Below are 26,646 nucleotides of genomic sequence, written 5' to 3' on the forward strand. Positions count from 1 at the left end.
TCACCTGTCTGTCGTTGCGATGCTCTTTATCTTCTGAGGTGTGAGAGTCTCCCTGCAGCAATGACAACAAACAAAGCTTTACCTGAACCACATCACACATTTACACTGAACTAACAGACGAATTACAAGTCAGCTGTATTAAACTGGGCAAAATGCATTACTTACATCATGCAGAGGGAAGGCAGAATCATAAACCCCTTTAGCTAGCAGTGATGAAACACCTGAGACACAAAAGAGAGGGAATTAGAATATCTGTAGTCAAATATTTAATTAAACAAATTATGGTGTATTTGTGGAGTTGGCATCTCCAGGAACATACCCATAGTTTGACAGGTCTGTGTGCAGGCAGTGCGCCTCAGAATTTCATAAACCTATGGAAGAGCATGGATGCAACACAGTAATACATTAAAAAGTAAAAGAATTTTATGAATAAATAAATAAATAAAAAACCGAACATTAATTAATAGAATAGTTCATCCAAAAATGTAAATTTTGGTCTTTTCTTATTTGATATCTATTTTAATATAATGAACATGGACCGTGGTTGTCAAGCTGAAAATTACTAAAATCCATTATATTTAAAAAATGGCCAATATGGAATATGTATAAAGTCGTAAGATATATACATTTTGTGTGAGAGACAGACTAAAGTTGAAGATGTTTTTCTGTGCATGTTCATGTGAGTTCATGAGCTATGTAGTGATGTCTCATTCATAAATTGTTCAGTTCTTTTACAGTGAATTGGGTGACAAAACTGATTTGAATAATTCCATCTTGATTCATTCAGCTCACTGACTCAATACAGACATACATTTTGTCTGATAATGAATGGCATACAAATGGTTTAATGATATGTTTGAGGTGTTTTTGTGTCATTTTTTAAGATTTAAAGCCTTCAGTCCTCTATCCTCAGTCCTTCTTACTGTATGAGAATTTCTCCCTTTGTGTTCCACAGAAAAACAAACCTTTAGAACAACATAATTTGACATAATTTTTATTTCTGGCTGAACTGTTGCTTAAAAATGTGTCCAGATGTGTATAATCATTCTGTTTTGTTTATACCAATACTTACAATTCGACCTCGTATTGCATTGCTGAACAAGCTGTTTTTCGACTTTATATCAAATCTGCAAAATGAAAGAAAACTAATTAGACTGATGTGCAGGCTTGCTAATTGTAAATGCTCTTTTACGACAGTCTGGCTGTCTGCGAATGTTGGCACTCACAGGTGCAGCTTGTCTCTGCTGAACGGTTGGGATAGCACACGTGTGCGTGGGTCTTGGGGCTCTGGTACGCCCGGCTGGAACGGCTGATTGATCTTTGTCCAAAACGTGCTTATTATGCCCATGAGCCCCGTCATCTGTTTCAGCTGATATGTCTGGAAAAACAACCATAACGGTATTGAAATTAAACAGAGATTAATCAATTTATATCCAGAGCTTAAGAGACGAGACACACTAGAAGTTGAAACCAGGGTCAGACGATTTAACACCACAAATGTAGAATGGAAATATCTTGTTTTGTGGGCAAACAAACAAATGTGGGATGTGGGTCCATATATCTACATATATGTGTATATAACATGCAGTGGCAGTTTCTCCATTAGGGCGATTGGGCGACGCACCACCAAAGGAAAGGAGGGATTTTTTTCCTTTTACATTCAACCACAGTGTTAAGCTAGCTTTCACTATTCTAGACTGTTTGTGCTGCTTCTAAATAGTCCAATCAGTATCGAGTCACGCTTAAACTGAGAATCGCCCTGAGTGCTCTCATAGACTTCCATTCAAAGATAATAATTTTTTTCGAACTGCAGGCACTGCAATGCAATCTCAATGAGTTCCTGGAGGGCTAGCCCTAACGTGCTTTCGTCATCGTGCGTAACCTTAACTTGTGCAACAACTGGTGGGAACAGTGACATCCAATAATATTTAAAAACTATTTGGAATTTTAAAAACAAGAAAAAATTAAAAAATACTTCAATATTTTTATCAAATGTGAATAAATAAATAAATAAAACAGAGAGACGGGGCTGAACTTGATCGACATCACGGCGAACGTTACCTCAGCGCAGAATAATTCTATTGTGTAATTGAAAGAAATAACATTCATTCGTTGTACCAATAATGATAAATTGGTAATTAAAGAATTAGGACAACCAAGATGACATTTAAACATCAAACAACTATCTACAAAGGGCAGGAAGTTGTATAAACGAGGATTTTCGAGGACGTGGTATGAGCGAAGAAAAAGGCTAATAGGCTGTGAAGTAGCTGATACTTTATTCTGCTAATTTACCGATGCATTTTGTTCCATTGCGAGAGCGTTACGGACATCGCATGGACAACTACAGGTGTCACCGACATGCATCATCTCTCGGAGAAGGTGAAAAAACACAAAAAGAGCAAAGATGCATATGGATAGTAGGGAGCAGTGTAATATAAGTGAGTAATTTAAGTAAGCAGTGTAATGTAAGTGAGGAATGTGATATAAATGAGCAGTGTATTATAAGTGAGTTGTGTAAACAGTGATTTATGTGACTTCAGTTATTTCTTATTAAACTAAAATCGAAGTAAAAAGTTTTTTTTGGAAAAACCACATCCTGGCGTCAGTCTTCATTTGCTGCTAAATTGTGTTAACACGCATATAGAAAGAGAGCAAGAGATTGATTCCTAATGTCAGTTTATTTTCAGTTCCCTTTACATCTTTATCTAGCCATTAATTAATCAATTGAATGGGGGACCTTTCCTCATTAATCAAGAAAACTTTTGCCCCCCCTGAGAGAATTAGCAGGAGCCGCCACTGATAACATGTATAAAGTTTTGGTCATTCAGATTTTATTTCAGTTATTGAATGGTATTAAAAACCTTCCCATTCACTAATACAATGTGAAATATCCTAACATTGTACCTACATTGCAAATGACCATGAGTTGCAGTGTGACAGCCTGAATCTGTCAGAACAACAGACCAATCAGCCGTTAGCTAGAAGCGAGACTTCAGCATCAGTAAAATGGGTTAAACTTAATATTCAACTTTATTTTATTTTCAAGATATTGGTCTCTAAATGAACATTGCATATTTTAGAATAGCAGTGTTTTTTTGTTTGTTTTTTCTCAAAAGATGATTTTAAAAGTCTGTGAGGCATCATAAGCTGGCTTTGATGAAATATCAGAAGTTAAAAACCAAAATTTGTAGTAATCAATTAAATCAATAAATTAAAGGGTGTATATATAAATATATATATATATATATATATATTATAATTTTTTTTTTAAAGAAGTCTTTTGCTCACATAGGCTGCATTTATTTGACCAACGATACATTTATATTTTAAAATATGACTACAATTTTAAATAACTATATATATTTTAATATATTTTAAAGTGTAATCTATTCCTGTGATGCAAAAGCTCAACTCAACATCATTATTAAATCATTCTAACATGCTAATTTGCTGCTCAAGAAATATTTCTTATTAATAATCAATATTGAAGACAGTTGTGCTGCTTAATATTTAAGTGCGATGTTAACTGTGATGCTTTTTTTCAAGATTCTTTGATGGATATAATGCTCAAAAGAACAGAATATATTTGAAATAAAAGCATCTGAATGTCTTTACCATCACTTTTGGTCAATTTAATGCATCCTTGCTTATTATAAGTATCAATTTCTTTAAAGCGAGGCAAGGGTAAATGGAATCAGGACATGATGCGGACCTTAGGTCCCTGAGAGCTTTATGAGCCTCACAATCACGCATTACACACTGCATCAAAGCTCTGACACATCTTTATATTTTATTCTCAAATGGCAGCCTTTTTATGTGTCTGTTTCCTTTTATAGCAACTCACCTTTTTAGTCGGCACTCTGATCTTAAGAAGTTCTGCCTCACGACTGAGAACGGACCAGGGAACATGGAGACGGGTAAACCGGACCGTCCTCATCTTAAAAATAAAATTAGTTGAAAGAGTTAAACACCATTGAATAATGCAGTCAATTTGGTTTGCAGGATGCAATTGAAAACTGAAAAGATAAGGTGATTTAGTGGCCTTAATTAACACAAGCAGAGATGCAAACACGCACATACAGAGTTTAAGAAGCAACTGTTACTAAAATGGTCTTATTCAGCGTAGATGAAAGACACACAAACACATCAAACACAAACACCTCTGGCAATGAGGATCAACCATAATCTGCCTTTAGGCTGGAGACAGCAGCACTCAAATTTAATCCACACTAACATTACACAACTGATCTACCACCATCACACCACCAACAATCAAACGTACACCCACGTCACAGCTTTCACTCAGGATTTCACTCTCATCAGTCAATCTTTATGCTAAAATGAACCCTGGGGCCAATTTCATATCAGATCCATACGGACTTCAGAGATAGGAACAAAATCTTTGCATTTCAGAATTAATTTACTATTATAGCTAGTTATGCAATATCAAAAACAACAACGTGTTTCACTTATGAAATAATTTGCAAGTATACAACATGGCAGAATTTGTTTTAAATTAAATGCATGCCGATTAATTAAAAACACTGTTCAGGAAAATTATTTTAATTTCATTATATTATTATTATTATTATCATGGAAACAAAAACTAAAAATCATAGAGGTCCTGAAAATGGGCTTTATATTCTTTATGCAAAATATAATTTATTTTAGGTTGAAATAAACAGACATTTCTTCATAAAAATTCACGCATAAGCATGTAGTTTATTTTAAGGTGTACTCAAACCTGCATAATAATACCTTTGACTCTATTTGGATTCATGAGGGTATTGCCTGAGTATAAGCTTTTCTTTTTTTTTTGTGGAAAAAAGCTGCATGAAATACCCAATCTACTCCTATTCAGAAGTACAAAGCTTTCTCTGCTTCAACTTGGGAAAAACCATGATGCAGGGGGAACTGATCATCTCTTGTGATAACCACAGTTGCATCTGTCGCAGATATAATGCTGGGGGGCAACTACTTCAGCAAATAATTTTTTTTTTGGCATCTGTTAACTAGTACTGAAATATGCTGCATTGCTTGAAAATGATAACTCCCCCTTCAAAAAGATAAGACTTTTCTTAGCGTGGGAGGGTTTGGGCTTTTTCTAAACTGGGTCCCCAATTCTTAAGTTCCAATGTCACCTTGGGAATCTCTTGATTGTGTTCATTCTGTAAGTATTATACTCAAAACCGAGCTCATCCCTGATTATTCATGGCTCGGCACATGAGATAAGATGAATACTGAATTTGTTTACCAGGAAAATTATATAGAGACATGCATAGGCAGACAAGTACCACACACAGGTTGTGTTCAGAATAGCATACTGAACTTCTATGCAACTCACACTAATTTTGCAATATGCATTGGCCTATTTTAAGCAACTTTTTCATTATCTGATCGGATTAATGTAATGTAATCCACAAAATGGATTTTAAATTAATGCAAAAAAAAATAAATAATAATAATAATAAAATAATAATAATAATAATTTCCAAAGATTATAATTGGACACAACTTGTACATAAGCTATATTTCAAAAGTTTTGGCTCAGTAATTTAAATAAATTAATGCTTTTATTCAATAACAATGCATTAAATTGATCAGAAGTGGCATTGAAAGACATTTATATATTTAGAATGTATTTTTAATATATATTTATAATGACTGTATGTAAATATATTTCTTTATATTACAAATAATTTCTGTTCTTTTGAACTGTCTATACTGCACATCAAAGAATCCTGAAAATTTTTAACAATGTAAAGATATTTTACAATATAAGGGTGTTTCAAAAAGATTTTAAAAATCTTACCAACTTTTGAACATTGTGTATGCATATAAAGATATCATATGACAACAATTAAGCATACTACTGTTTGAAATGTTGCACATATTATTTAATAACTAAAAATAGTAGGCGGTATTTAGTGTGTACTGCATAGTGTGCAGTGGGCTAGTGTTCTAGCATTCTGAACATAACCATGCACACATAAATACAAACCTCTTTGTCATGTTCAATCTCCAAGCCTTCCTCCTGAAGTCTTCTTTCAAATTCCTCCCTGATTTTATCTTGTAGTTCGTTGGGGGGTTCCATCCCAAGCCCCGCCTCCAGCACCACCTCTGAAATATCGCCCTTCGTACTCCGGCGTGATGGGGTCTGGCTTTGAGATGGCACGTTACCGTTAGAGACAACAGAGTGGCGGTGTTGGGACTGACGTCTCTTGCAGTGATAAACAAGAACGTAGTCCACTCTTTTGCAGCCGTCTGCAAAACACAGCCCTCCTCCTGGACCAGGGCCTGTCTCCTCCTGAAAAGACACACAAGCTTTCTTCAGCTCAGTAACATCTAGACACAACTGCATAGCTGTACAGATTCCTGGAGCTCTCTCAGAGCATGCAGCTGGCAGTTTCAGCATAAAAATTGAGGATCTGGGTCATCCACTGATTGGCGGGTGGTTCAAAGCAGTTGGATGTTTACTGTCATACTCATGTTTCATTAGAATTCTGCTTTTGAGCAAGGTGAATAACTAGGAGGGTCCCTGTGGTTTGCCCCACAAAAAATAAAAGAAAAAATGAAAACTTATATTTTGCAAAAAAAAAAAATATATATATATATATATATATATTTTTTTTTTGCATTATGAGATTACTTACATACACCCGATTCCCATAAAAAGAAAGCAATTTTTTTTATAACTAATAATAGTTACTTAAAAGCAAAAAAGCAATGACAGCTTACTGCAAATATGCATATGTATTTAATTTATGAGAGTAAGATTTTTTTTCAATTATATTTTTTATAATAAAAATACAAATCTATATAACTAAAAGTCTTTTAAAAAATATATAATTTTGAAAAAACTTCACAGTTTTAAGGTGGTAATATTTACGGGAGTTTTACTGTATGATAAAGAACTTTACAATAACCAAGTAGATTGGAATATGAATGTTTTTAAAAGAAACCGCCCTGGATCTCTACAGGCTAGGAAATGAGAAAGTCTGGTGTGAATATTAAACTGTCATTTAGTAGGTGCTTTCCAACGTGATATTTTCTTCACCTTACTTGACCCCTGGGGGTCCGTGAAGGTACTGCAGGGGGTCCATTGAAAAGATGTACATAACATATGCAATGTGAATATTTTAATATGATCTAACCACAACCATTATTTAATTTAATAATATTAGTTGATAATTTAATATAACGTGCTATAAAAATAATACCAACATTTCATCTGAAATCCAGCATTAGACAACGCACCGTGTCCTCAGCAATGTCATTGGCATCATGCCCGCTGCTGGCCTTGCCCTGCTGGCCCAGTTCAGAGATATCACGGGCAATACAGCGGAGTTTCTCGCTCTGCATTGAAGAGGACTCACTCTTGACAGCGGAAACACGCATGCGCTCTGGAGCCCCGTTCCAATTGTCTGTTAGAGAGAGATATTCACAAGTTAATTTTGATGTCTTATAATATCTTGCTGAAAGTCTTCTTTTATGGGATTTTTCTCTTATGTCAGATTATTTGTGTGTTCATTGACAAAGCAATCATGCCAATAAATTTCTGAAATATAAGTGGAATTGCGAGAGAGAGAGAGAGAGAGAGAGAGAGAGAGAGAGAGAGAGAGAGAGAGAGAGAGAGAGAGAGAGAGAGTCTATTTAAATGTAGAGACCAAAAGCTTTCAGCACTAAGGACAGCGACATAATTGAAGGCTGTGCGTCAATGCTTTAATACTGACTCTGATGATAGAAACAGCGACACGTACACCTGTAGTCCTTTTAAATATTCTCACACCCCGACTAAAGCGTCACTTAAATATGCCTCATGCCTTCAGGTAAACAAAAACCGGGATTCATGACTCTTGGATAAATCTAAGCGCATTTACACCACCTGACCAAACCATGCATCACACCATAGTCTATTTGTGCATTTATTTCCCAGTGTTTTCATATCAAATCAGTTTCCATTCTGTCGTCAATGTAAAAAAAAAGAAAGAAAAAAAAGATCATACATTTTTTGATTGTTATGATGAAACAACACATGGCGTCAGATGGCGCTTGAAATAGCTCCAGCTTATTGCCCCAGCTAATCATACAAACCCCCTCCGAAACACTTAGCCCTCTTATTGTTTTCCAAAGCAAAATGATGAATTCTAACACAATTAGTTACAACGTTAACGAGTGTTAAAGTGTGACAGCCCGTCTGAAGGGGCAAATAATGGCGCGCGCCTCACTGCAATTAACATGAACGACCAGTTTGGTGCCAATCAAATTTTCAGTTTTCACCACATCAGACTAATTGACTATAAATGTCCGAGTACATGAAATAGCATGCATGCGTTTGCAACAGTTGAATAAAAATCGATAATCAAACAAGCCAATTTATTGAAGTGTCAATTTTTACAGACAAACACCAAATGCATTTTCCCTCTGGCTCAGCAAAACCAATGCACGCGCGCAAAAACAACATCAACAAACAACATGAACCGGAATGTCAAGGCTGGTACTCACCCGTGCCAGAGGGCGACCTGTTCAGTGCCATGTTCATGTTCCCGGTGAGATGGTTGACAATCCGCTAGCGGCCCCGTTCAGCTTAACGCGCTCGTGCTGCTGCCGTTAATTCCGTGGAGCGCTCGAGACGCTCAAACTTCCATTGAGAGTCGGACACAGCGCGCGTGCACCAAGAGAACAGTGACAGCCGACACAACCGCCCTCCCCCTCACACACACAGGTAGCTATCTCTCACAAACAGACGCTAAATGCTTAAGTCTAATTATTACTAACTAAATATTTTAAAAATAACATGTAATATGTTTTATTATGATCAAGCTTCATATAATATATAAAGCAACAGTGTAGAAAGGAATGAAAAAGCTGTCATCATGTACTCACCCTCACGTTGTTCTGATTAGGCAGAATCAGAGTCTCAATCAACTGATTCATTAAAATAGTCAAGTCAACTTTATTTATTTAGCGCATTACACAATACAGATTGTGTCAAAGCAGCTTTAGTGTTAAATAAGAATGTGTCGATAATTCAAGACAACAATAGTAAACACTCAGTTTTTCAGTTCAAGTCAGTTCATCATTGATCAGTGATGTCATCATCCAGCTGAGTTCAGTTCAAATAATGTCTGCGCAATCAAGTTGACAATAATGCCAGAAATTAACATAGACAGTAAAAGAAATGGACACAGCGACCCCATTGGATTCAACGGAGAGTCAATTAGAAGCACGCACTTCCTGGGGGTCGGGCGTACTGCGCAGACTCAAACTGAGCTTGATGACGTAGATGTCACGTGAGCAACCTGTAAGCCTTCTAACTATGGAACGCCGTTGGGGACAATTCCTATTGTATGCAACGAGTGAAATTTGGACGCATTAACACGCACAGTTTGTACGCGTCTTTTAACCGCTGTGCCAAGAGAAATCTGAATCACCCACCGAATTTTGCAGAGAAGGCGAGCGTGAACAGGAGCAGATTTTGGTAAGTATTCTGATTAATTATCTCCCTTGACTTTATGCCTCCACGTCCCTCCGATAGGCTCACAGACAGTAAAAGATTGTCTGCGAGCTTCTCCTCCTGTCCATACTGTAATTTCTCTACTGTGCGACAGAGAGTCGCTGGTTATGACGCAATCGTTAGCCTATTTTTTTTTTTTTACAAAAACTGCTTCTACGGGACCATAACGTAAGGTACAAAGTAATGGAGCCTTTTATACATTTTCGTGTTTCTTTAGAAATAATTAATGGACAAATGGAGTCTTTAAATGCTTCAGATGTAAAGTTATTCGCGGTCAAAGTGACGCCAAAATGAATGTGAGTCGATGGAATGCTAACAGCAGGTGGGGGCCGGTAGCCAATGGCGGCGCCCAGGGGTGCTTCAAAAAAAATATGAAACCCTGCCCCCCTGGAAATTAAGCATCCTGAACTAAGCAAGCCAAATGCGACAAGGAACCAAAACTACCAACGGTGAAAGAAATGGAAAAAAAAAACCTTGGGAGAAGCCAGACTCAGTCGGAGGGTCAGCTCTTCTCTGAACAGACAAACTCAGCATGGCATGGTTTTATTCCAGGCTGCAGCACAAGTCAGAATTGTGCAGAGGACTTGTCTGGTTCCAGTAGTCTTGTGCCAATGGCTGTCTAGGTGACAAGGTCTTTGCAGGGGATCTGTCTCTGGGGCACATCAAGTTGACATGGTCTCTGCTGAAGTGTGCTATGGGTACTGTTCCCAGTTCCCGGTGACCTAATTAAAGTAGCCTATCAAAATCTTAGGTATGTTCTTCCAGAGTTTGGGGACTAAATGATTAAATGACTAAAATGATTTATCACCCGCAATTGATTATCAAATGGCCAGAGTTTTGAGATCGTTTCCTAGTTTACAGTTCTCTATATTTTCACAAACTTTTTAAATCTGACAGCTCCTCTCATATGGCTTTATGATATAGGGATTTCATAATTCTAGCTAGCACACCATCCGGATATTGTTCGCCTACTACTGTACTATTCAAATACCACATAGTGGGATGTTACTTATTTTATTTGCTACTTTATGCTTGCATTATACTATGGTATACATGGGAACTGACTTGTAGCATAAAGTCGTTTTCATGCACCGTATTTGAATATGTATATGCAAAAGAGATTTAAATGCTGTAAAGGAAGACATGGAATATAGCGCATGAGTCCTATGGACTACTTTAGTGGCAGGTATGGTGCTTTATTGTATCTTTTCGAGTTTGGCATCTCTGGCAACCTTTTACTTTCATTGAATGGGAACTATTTCTAATTGACTTATATAATTAAATAATATTTGATAATTGTATTAATTAAATGTTATAACTAAATTTAATTAACCACTTTAATTGTGAATTAATTGTGAACTGAGTCTATAAAGATAAAGAGTTATGATATACTTTGGAATAAATATCTAAAGGCTGTTGACATTTAAACAGTAATTGTCTCTATTTAGCTTATGCTTTCTATGTCCAAACTGATTTGTAGCCTATTGTCTGCTTGGATAAAGCTAGGGTTATGTGCTTTGTTTAAAAGCACACTGACATTTTCTTGGCTCATATCTTCTCTGAACTGAACCTGCAGTTATGCGTTAGCAGTTATCAACCTTTTAGCCTTAGCAGACTCAATTATGTGTATTTTACAATGCTTATTCAGTCACAGTCAGTCAGATTCACATTTATTTGTGAATCATGTCCTCCACATGTGTGAATTGCACCATTCAACACCATTCACAACTAATTGACTGATCAGTATTCTCCATGCACACAAACACTCTCACACAAATGAGTTCAAGTATCTAGAGCAACACTGAGTGGTACAAGTCGAATTCTTGTTCTTTATTGTAGGTCAGTCTATAAACGCCCATAAACTACAACAACACAATAGTCGTTCATGATCAAAAATATATTTGTATAGACAGATTTTTTATGGCAAAATGGGAAAGCAGAAATCAGAAATTATTGTTTATTGATTAATGATGAGTCTTAATAGTCTATATGTTGAAATAAAAACAGATATGTATGATAAAGTGCTCAGTTATCATCTGTTACTCCACTGAGCAACTGAGCAAACTCCACTAAGCAACATACCAGATGTAGATACATATACAGTATAAAAAAGTATTGTGGCAATTTTTCACTTGTATGCTATTTTATCAAGTGTGTGTGTCTGCTTTTAGTCGGTCGGACAGGCGTGTGACATGCAGTCGCAGCCAGTGACGGCAAGGACTTGGTGGTGTGTTTGTGTGCCGTTAGCGCAGCGCAGGGGAACATTCATGGGCACGGTGCCTGTAGCCGAGCAACACACACACTCGCTCTCAACCTTGTGCTTGTCCAGAGAGTACATAGACTTGCTGCCACACTTTCCCTGTGGGTGAGAAAAAAGACAGATAAAAAATACTTTCATAGCTTCATGGTATTGTTATTGTTATTAAAATGTATCAACATACCTCGCAGTAAGTGAGTTCTATCTTTTCTTCTGATTGGCAGTCATCCACTCTAATGTAATTCAGCAAACCCACAGTCCTTTTGCATTCTGGCTCAGTACCTAAACAGACATATCCACACATCATGTTCAGATGGAGTAGGGCTGCTTGATCTCAGAGAAAAATGCAGATTTTTTTTTCTGATAACAATTGATTAAAAAAAATTTGGCCCAAAAGTGATTATATATTATAGATATTGCTATACAATAATAGTAATAATTATTATTAATAATAAAATAAAACCACTCAACAAAATAAGAAATATTATTCTCATACTATTTCACTGTAAGAGAAAAAAGTATCTAAGAAAAAAAATATTGTTTTTATTTTAAATTACAAATAAAATTACAATACTAACATTCGTTATAATTATTAAACCATCAAAATTTTATTTTGACGTATAACTGTGGGGATTTGTTTTTAACTGTATTTAACTTGGAGCTTCTCTTTTATTGATGAGCATTTCATTACAAGTCTGGAAAGTTAAAGTGGGCAACTCAAACTCAGAGCAGCAATGGAGTTTGTGTAGAAATGAGTTAGAGCGAACCGAGCAGCTCTGAGAAGCTGAAAAACACATGACCATGTGTAAATGAACACTGTGATGTGTTTTACTCTTAAACACACGTGCATATATTTAATTAAGTGGCTGTCTTTGATAATCTCACTAATCCATATTGCGATTTTGGTTCAATTTTTTAATTTAATCGTGCAGCCATAGGATGGTTTATAAAGTGAGCAGGATGTATGAATGATGGTTTTGGTGGTTGTTCTTACACATCTCACAGCAGGTGTCTCCAATCTGGCTTATTTTACCCTGTGGATAAAGAATACATATTTTCACTTTTGTTATTGTGCAATACATTAAATGTGGTTTATTAGAAGTAGAATATGTTCCTGGATTGGTGTTTAGGGTTTGGTAGATTTAGGATTAGTAATGGAGTTTGGCATGCAATCGTTTGATAGCAATGTTGCCGGTTTAGGATTAGCAAAGTAGAGTGTGTCTCTGTGTGTGTGTGTGTGTGTGTGTGTGTGTGCGTACCCCATGTTCCAGACAGTGTTTGCGGTCAAATGGAGGACATGTTGTCACAAGCGTCTCCAGAACCAGTTCTTCATCCTTATTCACACTGCATGTGTGTTTAGTGCAGCCATCTGTACGTGTTGTATTTGCCTGAACACACACACAAATGTACACATTTATGACACTATCTGAAAATTGATCATCTGAACATCTGAAGCATTTAAAGCAGGGGTCTCAAACTGCCGGCCCACGGCGAAAGATAGTTTCAAATGACTCCTCCTCAAGCGTTAATAGTTGATTTTTAAATGTAGACTGCAGATCACTTCACTTTCTGCTTTTTGGTTTGGTTTTCCTGTAGTTTTCTTAAATGACTGATAAACAGTGATAATATACTGTATAAATCATTCAAAGGTTTGGGGTCAGCTATATTTTTAAATGTTTTTGAATTGCCTTTTCTCACAATGGCTGCATTTATTTGATAAAAATATAGTAAAAACAGTAATATTGTGAAATATTTCAACTTAAAATAATGGTGTCCTATTTTAATATATTTTAAAATATATTCCTTTGATCAAAGCTGAATTTTCAGCATCATTCCTTCAGTCTTCAGTGTCACATGATCCTTCAGAAATCATTCTAATATGCTGATTTGCTGCTCAAGAAACATTTCTTATCTGATTATAATCAGTGTTGAATGTTTTTTTTTCAGGATTCTTTCATGAATGGAAAGTTCCAGAGAGCAGAGTTTATTTGAAATAGAAATATTTTGTAACCGTATAAACGTCTTTACTGTCACTTCTGAACAGTTTAATGCATCCTTGATAAAACAAACAAACATTTATTTTAAATGATAGTGTATATACTCAGTGGGTGCATTTGAAATGTTTGAAACAGCTCTTCCAAGCAAAGCTGCAGATCTTAAGCTTGCTAAACATATGGCCGTTTTATTCTTTTGGCCATCAACCATGTTCATTGGCACATAGAGGTAGTTTTTGGTGAGAGGAGGGATTCAAACCTGAATCTTCCCCACTGATTATTCTGGCTATTGTGACATTGACTCGTGACTCTGTCTGCACATATTTATTACTTTCAGAGTGACCAGCTGTCCGTCCGGTCGTCGGATGCTACATTCAGTTGCTACACAACGGCCACAGCAAGCATTAGGTATTGGCTCCAGCGTATATCCCTATAAAACAAAACACACATGTATTCATACATATAGGGCTGACAGTTCTTTTAAGAGATGGTTTCCATAGAAATTAAGACTCGTCATCATGCCATATTTAATGACTGTCTGAATCTCATTTTTCTTATTCAAAAGGCGTTTGAGAACCATGCCTTTTGGGTTTTTTGGATGTCAAACCCGAGACATTTTGGTGAAGCATATCCAACATAAAAATGTGAATGGAACTGAAGAGCTGCTTTTTAAAAGCTATGCTCCTTTTATTGTATTTTCATTGCATGCAAAAGCAGCTTTGGACATCTCCAAACATGAGCAAAACATCTGCTTTTGTGCTTTATAGTTGAAAGAAAGTCATACAGGTTTTAAACTACATGAGGGTGAGTAAATGATTAATTTTTTCATTCATTTTTTGGGTGAACTACCCCTTTAATAATCTTAAGAGCAAGGGTTTTACCTCTGAGCAGGGTGTGCAGCTCATCTTCCTGCAAGAGAGCCGATAACTCCTCTTATCTTTCACACACTCGCAGTGTGTGCACACATCCAGCATCACTCGCTCTCCAACCTACTCACACACACAGAGTAAGACCCAAAGTCAATCTGTTATGCACCAAGACATCTGCACATGGCACATTAGTATTCTGTATGTTAACTCAACGTCTTTACCGCAATAACAGTTTGATTCCGCACGCAGACATCCATTGGAACTGCAGAAAGATAAAAACAGCATTAAAATCTGAGAAAAGATGACCGAGAGCAGCAGTGAATGGGCAATGTGTGTGTGCAGGGTCCAAAATGAATACTTCAAAGCAAATAAAGACTTTAATAAAGTTAAAATATTTATCAATTATCAACCTGAAAGAGCTCATACAATAGCTATATTACATCAATGTTCAATGTAATGTTCTTTATTTATTGACGTTTTGTTATGTTTTAATTTTTACATTTCAACTATGACTTTGCCTTTGCTGCTTATTTGGCATTAAATAAACCAAGAAATAAAATAATAACAAGAATCGGATGTGTTTCTTATAAATTGTTTAAATAAAACTCAATTGAGATTCTCCATTTATATTCAATATATCCAATATTGTCTTTTGTTTATCAATTAAACAATTGTGTATATATAATTGATGTGTGTTGATGTGTGTGAAACTGTGTACCACAGTGGCAGGTCGGGCAGCAATCATCTACTGTATTGCACTGGAGTTCTGTGCCCAGTGGACAGGATGGCGTGTCCATGAGGTGGCAGGACACGTTCATATGCTGGACGAACACTTCCTCATTGATCTGTACACATTGGCTCCACATACATCTGTCCTGCGGAGACATCCACTGCTCTCCCACCTGCACACATGTGGAGTTAAAGAGAATGTCTTTCAGATGTAAATGCATAGTATTCAAACACAGACACAGAGTAGGAGGAAAAAGACATTAAATACTTGCCTGTCTCAAATGTCCTCCTTCCACACAGCTGGATTTACGGCAGTGACCGCAGCACTCATCATTTGAGTGAGAGTATGTGGTTCCCTACATACACAAAATCAATCTGAAATCATAATCAGCCCTTATTTTTTTAGCTATAAATGTCCATGGACTTATTGTGGATGACTCATCACTGCCAGTTATTGTAAGGGGAAATGTATTTGTTTCTTTCATCAAAATGTAATAGTAGTGTACTTTATGGGAGTCTATGGGGTTATATTACAAAATGTTCCAACATAAATGAAAAGTCAACCTGTCTTTTTTCTAGTCTATTTTCTAAATGCTTGTTATTGGTCTTAATGTGAATGATTGATATATTCTTATTTTTTTACTAGTTTGTTAATGTCAAATCTACATAACTCAAATCAGATCATTTAGTCCACTTAAACCCTGTCTCGTTCTTACCTGTTTTTCCCATTTTTAAGTGCAACACCAACATCTCGAAGTCCCCACCCTTTATTTTTTTTATTTTTTAGTTTTCAAATAATCCATTTGACTTGGATGTACGACAAAATATTGAAAATGTGTTTTTAATTCCATTTCATTTGCGACTTTGAATGAAACTAATTTTAATGGTTTTTGTCAATTCATAAGTGCAGAAAAATGTAATACCTAAGGTTAAGATTTAATTCCAATCCCTTATGAAAGTATGCATAATAATGTTGAATGCCTTATAATATCATAAACTGATGAAATCTAGTCCATATGAATGTTCATACAGCATGTCACAATACAGAAGTTAAATGCACTGTAAATGCCACTACATGTAATCTTTTAAAGTGACTTATGATCATTATAATATATTCAGTGTTTATAAAAAATTAATTTCATAATGGTTAACCAATATACGCAGCCCTGCTTCTTGATTTGCAAAAATACCTAATATCTAATTTGAGGATGCTGATTAAACTGTCCATGACAGTTTTTTTTTTCACAATATATGAAGATTATTATATACAGCAAAATATTAAATAAATAAATATACAGCATATGTATCATTATTAATGCACTTATCAAAATAACAAAAGCAGTCAATTTTTAAAAGTTCCCCTAAAATTAAAAAGAAACAAATATTGGGTTTAATCCAGCAAATATAATGCAGGGCAGTGATATTTATCAAACAGAACGCTAGAAAATAAATTGTGTAGGACGCACCAGAGGACAGATCTGGTTGCAGACGGGGTCCACACACTGAGCGATGTGCAGGCCGGTCTGTCTGTCTGTTTGCTCTGTGCAGGTGCAGGTTTTACACTTCTCATCCCACCTGCTGCCCACCTGGTAGACCACAGTGTCCACCACACACACCTGCACAATTAAATAGTCGATTACATGCTGATTGTAGAGTATACTCATCAGACCCTGGAGCTGCAAGGCCAAGTGAATAACACATGCACAGCGAGACCGCTAAAGCGTGCCAACCTTGTCAGGCGTGCAGGTGACCTCTATGCAGTTGCAATCATTGGCAGTTGTCTTCATGCTGTAACCCGGGGGGCAGGTGCGAGTGATGTTCTGACAGTTGCACACACATTCATATGAATCGCAGCACTTCGACGGTGTGACCGACAGCTTCTTGTATGCAGGGCAGGATGGTTTTGTTGTCACAGGACACTGATCCTTTTTGCAAACTGAGAGAGGGCGGTGAAACAGATTGATGTGATTGAAAACCATCTTTGTGAAGCGAATGAGAATGTGTGTGTGTGTATGTGTGTGCTCTCACCACACTGGTAAACTGGCAGACAATCTCCAGGGTTTGTGAGGACGACACTGAGCCCGTGATCACAGTGAGGGGGATCTGGGCGCTTACAGCTCGGGTCACACACTACAAACACACACAACAGAGCGTAGCAATATTGAAGTAGTGGCATCAGATGTCATCATATCTGTGAGTATGGGCAGTGAAAACATAACATATCTAGGGCCCTATGATGCAGAAAATGCCGATCGAATCACGGAATCCAGTCATAAAAATGGTTTTAAAGTATAAGACAAATTTTGGATGAATGAATCAAAGGTAGGCATGTATACTTGTAAATCACAATATTGAGTAGTGTCTAAATATGAAAGCACAAAAAGACTTCTGTTTAAATATGAAGACTGCATATTCTGCATCTCTCTGTGTGGCACGGTTTTGTATACTATATATATGTGTATGTGTTTGTATATATATATATATATTTATATATGTTATTTTTGGGTTCTCTGTGTTAGATGTGTATTCTCAGCTCACCACACTCATATTCAGGGCAGCACTTAGATTCCGTCTTCTCCTGAAGAACCTCACATTGTCCACACTCTGGGGCTGCAGCACAGCAACAGTTGCCATGACAACACACATTGAGAAACCACTTCAAGAAATAAGGCTGTTAATCGTGTAGTGCACAAGAGCGATAGTGAGAGAGAATTTATACACACTGTGTCTTTACCTTTTGCGTTGGTGCAGGGTAACGCTGTGCAGTTAATGCGCTGCTGATCCAGACACACACACAGAAGGCAGGGGTTTTCCTCAGGATTCCAGCTTTCCATAAACTGAAGCACACACTAATATCAGGAGACTGACAGAGGCTTATTGGTTTTGTAAAGTGGTGGCAATAGCAATATCATAAAGGCATGATGTTTAATAAATGGTAAAATCAACATACCTTGTAAGTTCTCCTGTTGTGGTCAACACACTGGCTGCAAGTTTCTTTGCTTACACACTTATCTCCCATTAACACAGACCCTTCAGTGCAGAAACAGCCCTCTGTGGGAGTGTTCAAGCACAATGATCCATTGCCTTTCATTAAACCATCACCCATCATGTCACCAGGACTGAACTGGCTCCGTCTACACTGCTCCAAACATCCGGTTCGACAAGCGGCATATTCCATTGAGTCTGAGCATGACATGGCTACACACAGAAAATGTGAAATTCAAGTATTTTGACACTTTGATTCCAATTACATGTAGAATACAAAATTATTAATGACATGAAATACTGTTCATAATGTATTTAATTCTGTCAATGCAACATTTTCCAGTCAAAAAAAAAGAGAATATACAGTAAGAAATTATGTGGGGAGAGATTTGATTTTGTTCATCTGGAGAATAAATATTTGGATATTACGTCATTGCAATATCATATTTTCCCACATGTTTGACTTGGTTGCAATTAATCAATTAATTATGAAGAAGACTCACGGCAGAGGGTGGGCGTCCTCCAGTCCACACACACTCCCTGCTGACGACACATACTGCTGTACGCAGTAACAAGGTCACACACCGCATTAGGCTGGCAGGCCACGGTCCGACAGATCTGCATATAGTCCTGCGGGGGGACCAGTGCGTGACAGTGGCTGAATACCTCAGAACTTAACACATCGCAGCCCTTCGACACACCTGCAGCACACGACACAACCTCCTTATGCTGGACACACTCGCCCAGAGCCCATCCCTTCAGATACGTGTCAGGGTCTGTGGTCACACTGCCGTCAGATAACACCAGACCTGTCTGATCATCAGAGCAGGAACCTGAGAGAGACACGGACCAGTTATATACATCACACGGTGGGTTGTTGGGAAAAATTGTATGTAAAAAAAAAAATAATAATAAAGGCCCTATTTTGATTCATGTTTAACGTTAAACCACAGGATGTTGAATTGGACTTTAAATTAGAATTATAGGAAGAGGATGTGCAGTTCAAAGAAATTCGGTATAGTCACATTTTATTTGTTTTTTAAAATAAATTATTAAATGAAAATTAAACATTTGAAGAAATACACATTTAAATATTTTAAAATAAATAAAATATCAATTTCTAGCATGTTTATATATATATATATATATATATGTGTGTGTGTATTTTATAATACATTACATATAATACAATATTATATATCTTATTGTTAAAGTTAAATATAATAATTTTAAAGAAATATACATTTGATCTCTTGATTTAAATACAAACTCCTACAGGTGGCATTACATTGATTATTTTTATATCACTTAGGTGTAACCAATCAGATATCACATCATTATTCATATGTCTGATTGGTTTCTTTTCACATCTGCAGCCAATGAGCTTGCTGCTCAATATTCAAATAATTGTCTAGTGCTTGCTGTCACACTTGCAGTGCGCTTCAGAAACCCCCCACCTTCCCCAGCTCCACCTGTATAGATCTGCTATGGGGTGATTTCATGTATGTTAAATATGGGGGTTATTTCATGTTTGTGCTGCAGCACTATTTCCTACACGCTCACAGCAGCATGCCTGTGGATGTATTGGCAGTGGCAAGCCTCGACAGCAGCAGCGTAGCAGATCTATTTTACATTGACATGTATCTGACCATGCTAAACTTTCTGAGAGTTGTCATGACAGAAGTGTTAATATCATCTAATAGAAATGACCCAGATGATTACGAAAAACAACAAAATCATTAAAAAAACCCACAGAGCTGATATATGAATTTCTTTCAATTTCTTAATTCGATAATTTCTTCAAATTTGTATTTGACAGTTTTTCCATCTTAAATCACTTTTAGAAAAATTTAATGAAATTTAAAATAATTAATTTTAAATACCACGTGACTTGATACAGGCAGACTAATCCTCCTAAGCAATCAAAGTCAAAATCTTAAAGGAAGTGTATTTACCACATAAGCCAGTGGTGTTGGGCTTCATGGAGATGTCCATATTGACCAGGAACTCATTGCTGTGGGGAGTGAAGGTGAGTGTGAAACCATGCTGCTCTGATCTCAGCTGGTGCAGTATTGCACCAATTTGTGTCACAGTCACTCCCTCACTTCTGAATGGCACTGCGGTAATCACACCGCCCACAGTCACCTGCAGTACAGAGAAACATGTTGACCCTCTTTGCTAATTTAGTGAACTCTTTCACTTTGCATGCTTCTGCAGTGTATCAACCTTCATATCATCCTGTAGTACCACACTCGTTCCACCCTCCCTCATCTCCAGACTCTTCATGCAGATCTGATTGGGTGAGCTTTGACAGGCAGCTGTATGCAACACTAGCTCCAGCCCTCCTGAGCGAAGCAGCAAATAGGAGCAAGCGGCTTTCAGTTTCAGAGGCGCACCCGAAAATGACACAACGTGACTAGTGGAGCTGCCCATGCAACTACCTGTAGGAATAGAAGTATGCATGTTTACAATTCATGCATTTTCATTCAGTTTATATAATGCAATAGTCAGCAAACAACTTTTTAAACAGTAGTACATTAAATTGTAGTCACTTGACTTCAATGTATATTTAATTAATCTTCAACTAGTTATTTTGCATTTTTAATTCAAGTTTGTTAAGACACTACTTTTGGCAGTCAAATCAAATAATGAGACAAGAAAACAACTGATGACACCAACAGGTGATATTGCTTATGTTGCATTGCATACAGGTGATATACAGGTGCGGAATGTGAGATTAGTAACAGGATTAGTTTCTGTATAGTGAGGGGTGTGTTTTTACATGGACAGGTCCAGGTACAGCCACAGGTGTGATTGTAGCGGAGCGCTGGGAGGTTGTTTTTGCAGACGGGTGGCTCCATCTTCTCACAGTTGATGCGGTGGCTCTGCACTGTTATTGTGCCTGATGGGTTGCACAGCACTGAGTGACAGCCGTCTGGGAGCAACCACGTCTCACCGGGCTGATGGAAAGAAATAATCAAAATAGATACTTAGATGTACAAACCAGAACATCAGGAGCCTTTGTTAGTCTGCGGTACACGCTGCACGATTAATCGAAATAAAACCGAAATCACTAAATGTCTAAGAGCAAATATCAAATAGAAAGGCAGCCATTTATTTTCATAAAGTAAATGTGCTGTGTATTTCAGAGTGAAGTGCTGCACTGTGTTTTTTACTCATGATCCAGTGTTTTCATTGTCTCAGAGCGGCTTGGCTCACAGTAAAACCATCTCTGCATCTGCTCTTGAGTTTGAGTCATTTGTAACATGCATTTGAAAACGCTACACAAGTCAACCTTCTTCCCAAACTTGTGAAGAAAAGTGCTTATGCAAACCTGGAACTTTATAACCTGGAGTTTTATAGCACTATAAATTGCAATTTCAGAAAAACCTCAAACAGCCCCAATTTGTCTAGCCCTAGACAGGCTAAAACATACTCTATGCAAGTAAGTGACTGCAAACACTTCTGTCGATGTAAGCTACGGTGTGCATTTGTTGCATTCTGAAATGTGGTGCTATAGGGGGCATTAGAATTAACTTTTTTCTGTTGTCAGTTTTCTCTTTCAGGAAGTCTACTGAAAAACAGACTGAAGAGACTCTTTAAAAGCAAGTTGGTTTAAGTGTTGACATTTATAGCTTTCTAAATAAAATCACATTGATGTTTAATGGCATAAACATTTAAATGGAACGCTATCGCCCCCTTGAGTTCATAGCTTATGTACTGCCATTGCCAATGCTTGTAATGCATTGGCCAAGCATTCATGTTTGCATCCTTGCATCGAATATGTTACAAGCCTATTATTAAATTATTCGTTAGCGAGCAGCTTTAGCTTAGGTTTTTTGAGAGATGAAGTTAATGGCCCATAATGTCTGCTTCAGTGAAAATATTATGGATCTCGAGATCCAGTGAAAGACAGACTGTTTTTGGAAGGTTTGCATCAGATCAAGAGTTTGAATGGTAGAAAATCAAAAGGTTTTAATTATTAAAATTAAAATTAAGTTTTAATGAGAGTTTGATGGAATGATGGGAATTTTGCATTCTACTAAAACACAGCTCACCTTCCGTTCATTCCCGTCATCATCCACACACACTCCAGGAGGACCCGCTGAGGGACATCATCATCATCATCACTATAATCAAACTGCTACAGTATTCCTGTTTTATTGTGCTATGTGTATGAGTGTGTGTAGACGTGAGTCTCACCCCTGCAGAGTTTGTCTGTGAATGACTGGTCGAGTGCAGCCATGGCGAGCAGGTACTCTGTGCTGCTGAGCCGAATGATGTTGTCCTGAGCGTGCCGTCCCGCAAGCGTGCTCAGTTCAGTCTGGTCATACTGGTTACCCACTCCAATAGGAAACACAGACACACCTGCATGCAACAAACACAAGCTTCTTGTAAGTCATAATGTTGCGTGCATAAAATCATGAAAGTAGGATTTTAAATGCATAATATTGTGTAAATAAAGTAGATATGTAGTATTTACTAACAAAGAAATCCTTGGTTTATTGCTGCATCAGCAATAATAATTTCTATATATAATTATTAATAATGATAAAGAAAATAATTCTCAATAATAAATAATAACTCATCCCTCTGCTTTAGACATCTCAAAAATATATATATTTTTTGTAAATAGTAAAGAAGTAAAACCAATCAAGCATGTTTAAACCTTAATAAGATGAACAGTTCTGCTTTTAAATAATCCCTAATTGTACAACTTAAAAATAAATAGAAATAAATCACATTTCATCCATACAGTAAAATTTTCCAAACAAAAATACAAGCTGCTTCTTGCTTTTAAATCTGGAATATCGTGCCCCCATAGACTTTATATGCATTACTGTAACACAGGCTTTTATGCATTAAACAGGTTTGTTTTTTACAATCTGATGGAATTTAATTTGGAGTAGAAATCAACAATGTACCACAGATACTGTTAATAAAGTTAAATTTCTACTGAATCCTGAACATTACTTTAAAGACCACTTAAAAGAGTGCATTGATAAAGCGGTAAAACAATTTCACCCACCAGCGGTCAGAGCCTCGTTTGCTGCCTCTTGCACTGAGTCTATTGACCTGTCAGTCACCACCATAACCACAGCCTTAGGGATGCCCATCCGACCCCCGCTGGTGGAGGAAATGGCTGTCTGCACAGCCAATCGCAGTGCAGCTCCTGCAGAGACAGAGGAAGGAACGCTCACATTTATGTAGCGAGGCATATATTTTAACTGTCAGGCTGTACTGTATCTGCTGTGTCTTCGCAGCATGTTTACCCAGTCTCGGTGTGTTGTCTGTCTTGCTATGTAGGGTTTCTAAAAGCATGAGAAGGTTGTCTTCTGTCTGTTCATCCCTCCATGTGACCGCAACTGCTGATTTTGCCCCATACACTATCACCGCCACCTGTGTGTCATTGCGACCTGCAACACAAATAAGTACAACTCTAGAAGTAACCATCAAAATGTATAATATACATGTATATCTTATGGAGACTTACCGATATTTGTGCCCTTTATAAAGGTTCTCACAAATGTTTTGAAGTCTTCCAACTGGTTATCAGAAGAGGCTCTCAGCAGGAACAGCACGTCCATGGGCTTTGAACAGGGCACTGATCAAACACACACAGATAGAATTACAAAGAGAGCATCTATGTATTCACTTCTTAAGCATTGTTCTGGTTGGTTACTTGGCAGTGGTTGCTAGATATTTGCAACAGTGTTCTGAGTGATGACTAGGCTCTGTTGCTATGATATTATGGGTGCTTGCTAGGCAATCACGCGTTCAGAGTGGTTTCTAAAATTTAAGTATTTGCAAGGTGGCTGGTCGGGAGTTATGCGTTGTTACTTGTGATGGTTGCTTAGGTGTTTTTTGTGGTTTCTTGACAGTTAGACAGACAGATAGTCAAGACAGCACAATCTGTCATGCTTACACTACTGGAAAACCAGGATATATGCAGTAGCCTAATTTTAAAGGGTTTATTTTTTATTTTTTTTATAATTACATTTTATAGCTCATTTGCATTTTTATATATAATATGGAAAAATAAAAGTGTGATTATTCCAAGCTAAATACTTTACTGAGTAAAACTTATTATCACAAAAATTTATTTAAAAAAAACATTTCAATTATAATCCAGTAAATCATAAAAAACTAATGTATGTAAAAGTAATGGGGTCTTTCAATATTATTGTAAATAATGGTTGATAACTACTGGTTTAGTGTGGTTCTCAAAATCGCAGTCAAATTTTTACTGTTGTAAAGAAAAAATATTATTTATTTATATATAAATATATTCATTTTTTATATAGTTACATTAATATTTTAATATTAATAATTTTTTAATTTAGTAAAAAAAAAAAAACATATATATTATACATTTTTATTTTACAGTTATATTAATGTGTAGGCCTAAAAAAAAGTAGAGCAAAACTTAAATAGCTTTTTTCCACAGTTAAATCCCCTAAATCATGCAGCCCTAGAATGTGACTATACAAAAAGAGTGTAGCGTTGTTGTCTCTGACCTGAAGGGGGCAGCGTGGCTCTGGGTGGCAGTGTGGGCAGGACAGGCCTTCTGATGGTTTTACTGATATTGATCAGCATGGGCCGCAGTCTCCTAAGATCCGAAGGATTATCCAGCATGATCGGTTCATCCGGGAAGCTCAACTGCACCAGATCCTCATAATGAATCTGTTGGCCGATCCCAATCGGATACACCTTTTTATGAGCGGAGTTCGGAGGCCTCTGAATGACGTCCGTTGGAGGGCTCTGTGTGATGAGAAACACCATCTGGTCTGGCGTATTACTGGGTGTGTCTGTAGTGACAGTCTCATACACAGAACGAATGGCATGGCCTGTGTTGACCTCCGCACCTTTGGTCCAACGTAATTGTCGCATTCTTTGCAACACCTGCTCCCTGTGCTGCAATTCCATGCGGCTGATTACCACAGTAACCGTGTAGGAGTACTGCATCACCGTGATCCGTAGATTCTCCACCTCCTTTTGATCAAGCGAAGCAACGACATCGACCAAAGCATCACGTGTTTTATTGAAGCCCTCCTCGCCAACTGCATCTGAGCTTTCCAACAGGAAGACGACCTCATATGTTGTTACTGTAGGTGGAGGAAATGTTGTTCCAGGGCTGGGGATGCTGGGGAATGTGTTTACAATGGCAGCAGTTGGTGGAATCGAGGTGGCGGTAGTTGTTGGGATGACCGAAGTGGTGCTGGGCTTTGTGGTAGAGGGTTTCTTTGGGGATTCAGGATCCATTCCCAAAGTGCATAGATAGTCTGTGATGGCCAGAGCTTCGTCGTCCAGATCCGTCACGCTGCTCATCACGTACGAGCGACTGCTGGGTGTGGCTTTGGTGATCTCATTAACCTGTGCCATGTTAACGTCAGGCCCTAGAGCCACCGTGAGGATGGTGATGTCTTTTTTACGCAGCAGACGCTGAGTACTACGCATCGGCCGAGGATTTGCACTTGCCGTCAGCAAGATAGCAACGCGGCCTGCATGCTCACGCTTGTTTTTATCGTAAATGTAGACGGCTAGATATTTTATGGCCTCGTCCATGAATGCAACATCGCCTCCGGTGTAATGCAGTTCACGCACCATCTTCTTGAAAATCCACTTCTGCACCTGCATGTCATAACTTTTCACGCCGGAGTGAAAGAGCAGGACCGTAGCACGAGTGTGGGCCGAACCCATGCGGAAACGCTCCACCACACGGAGGATGAAGAGCTTGACCAAGCCAAAGTCTTCTTCACTCAGAGCAGAGGAGCCGTCCACGAGGAAGGCCAGGTCCATCGCTCTGTCGCAGGCATCGGCAGGCACCGGGGTGGAAAACGGGAGCGGCGTGGGGGTGTTGCTGATGGTGGTTGGTGCTAGTGTGGAGGCAAAACCAGTTACAGGACATGGGCCGCACGTCAACGTGTTGCTCTCACAGTGACTGAAAACATAGCAAACATGACAATATTATACACTTAAATGGATTAATTATTTTTTTTTTTATATATATATATTATAAATATATCATATATATTATAAAATTAAATAATGTTTAAAATTATTTTCATGACAATAAGCCACAATTCTCATTATTGTAATGTGGAAAACCATATATATTAAAAATGGAACACACGTTTAAATGATACAATAAATATTAATGAAATATTTAAATAATATTGTGTATTATTAATATAATATTTGTCTTTGTGTGTATCAGAAAGAGCTTTATTGTGTGCATATCTGTGTTATTGATAGCAAACTACTGAATTAAAATAAGAAAATAAATGAAAA

At 37.4% G+C, this 26,646-nt stretch overlaps 2 protein-coding genes across 2 annotated transcripts in view; both read right to left on the bottom strand.

Moving 5' to 3' along the window:
* Positions 1-8,731, bottom strand: part of LOC132156332 (anoctamin-1-like) — a 32,913-nt gene extending 24,182 nt beyond the window's left edge. Inside the window, exons 1-9 of the mRNA XM_059565301.1 lie at positions 8,509-8,731; positions 7,261-7,427; positions 6,005-6,310; positions 3,848-3,940; positions 1,227-1,378; positions 1,073-1,127; positions 320-371; positions 166-221; positions 5-52 (exon numbers count right to left, since the gene is read on the bottom strand). Of these exons, the coding sequence (XP_059421284.1) occupies positions 5-52; positions 166-221; positions 320-371; positions 1,073-1,127; positions 1,227-1,378; positions 3,848-3,940; positions 6,005-6,310; positions 7,261-7,427; positions 8,509-8,545 (966 nt within the window). The 5' untranslated portion in view covers positions 8,546-8,731. The remainder of the gene's footprint in view (positions 1-4; positions 53-165; positions 222-319; positions 372-1,072; positions 1,128-1,226; positions 1,379-3,847; positions 3,941-6,004; positions 6,311-7,260; positions 7,428-8,508) is intronic.
* Positions 8,732-11,318: 2,587 nt separating this feature from the next.
* LOC132156333 (von Willebrand factor-like) overlaps positions 11,319-26,646 on the bottom strand; it is a 28,967-nt gene continuing 13,639 nt past the window's right edge. Inside the window, exons 28-52 of the mRNA XM_059565302.1 lie at positions 24,873-26,296; positions 23,849-23,959; positions 23,628-23,771; positions 23,384-23,527; positions 22,558-22,722; positions 22,413-22,459; positions 21,137-21,314; positions 20,581-20,795; positions 20,310-20,499; positions 18,858-19,187; positions 18,320-18,567; positions 18,104-18,206; positions 17,908-17,979; positions 17,398-17,499; positions 17,100-17,305; positions 16,836-16,985; positions 15,642-15,725; positions 15,359-15,542; positions 14,862-14,902; positions 14,653-14,760; positions 14,103-14,201; positions 13,037-13,165; positions 12,772-12,811; positions 11,962-12,059; positions 11,319-11,879 (exon numbers count right to left, since the gene is read on the bottom strand). Coding sequence (XP_059421285.1) covers positions 11,688-11,879; positions 11,962-12,059; positions 12,772-12,811; positions 13,037-13,165; positions 14,103-14,201; positions 14,653-14,760; positions 14,862-14,902; positions 15,359-15,542; positions 15,642-15,725; positions 16,836-16,985; positions 17,100-17,305; positions 17,398-17,499; positions 17,908-17,979; positions 18,104-18,206; positions 18,320-18,567; positions 18,858-19,187; positions 20,310-20,499; positions 20,581-20,795; positions 21,137-21,314; positions 22,413-22,459; positions 22,558-22,722; positions 23,384-23,527; positions 23,628-23,771; positions 23,849-23,959; positions 24,873-26,296 — 4,804 coding nt within the window. The 3' untranslated portion in view covers positions 11,319-11,687. The remainder of the gene's footprint in view (positions 11,880-11,961; positions 12,060-12,771; positions 12,812-13,036; positions 13,166-14,102; positions 14,202-14,652; positions 14,761-14,861; positions 14,903-15,358; positions 15,543-15,641; positions 15,726-16,835; positions 16,986-17,099; positions 17,306-17,397; positions 17,500-17,907; positions 17,980-18,103; positions 18,207-18,319; positions 18,568-18,857; positions 19,188-20,309; positions 20,500-20,580; positions 20,796-21,136; positions 21,315-22,412; positions 22,460-22,557; positions 22,723-23,383; positions 23,528-23,627; positions 23,772-23,848; positions 23,960-24,872; positions 26,297-26,646) is intronic.

Source organism: Carassius carassius, chromosome 13 (genome assembly GCF_963082965.1).
Source record: "Carassius carassius chromosome 13, fCarCar2.1, whole genome shotgun sequence".
Classification (NCBI taxonomy): domain Eukaryota; kingdom Metazoa; phylum Chordata; class Actinopteri; order Cypriniformes; family Cyprinidae; genus Carassius; species Carassius carassius.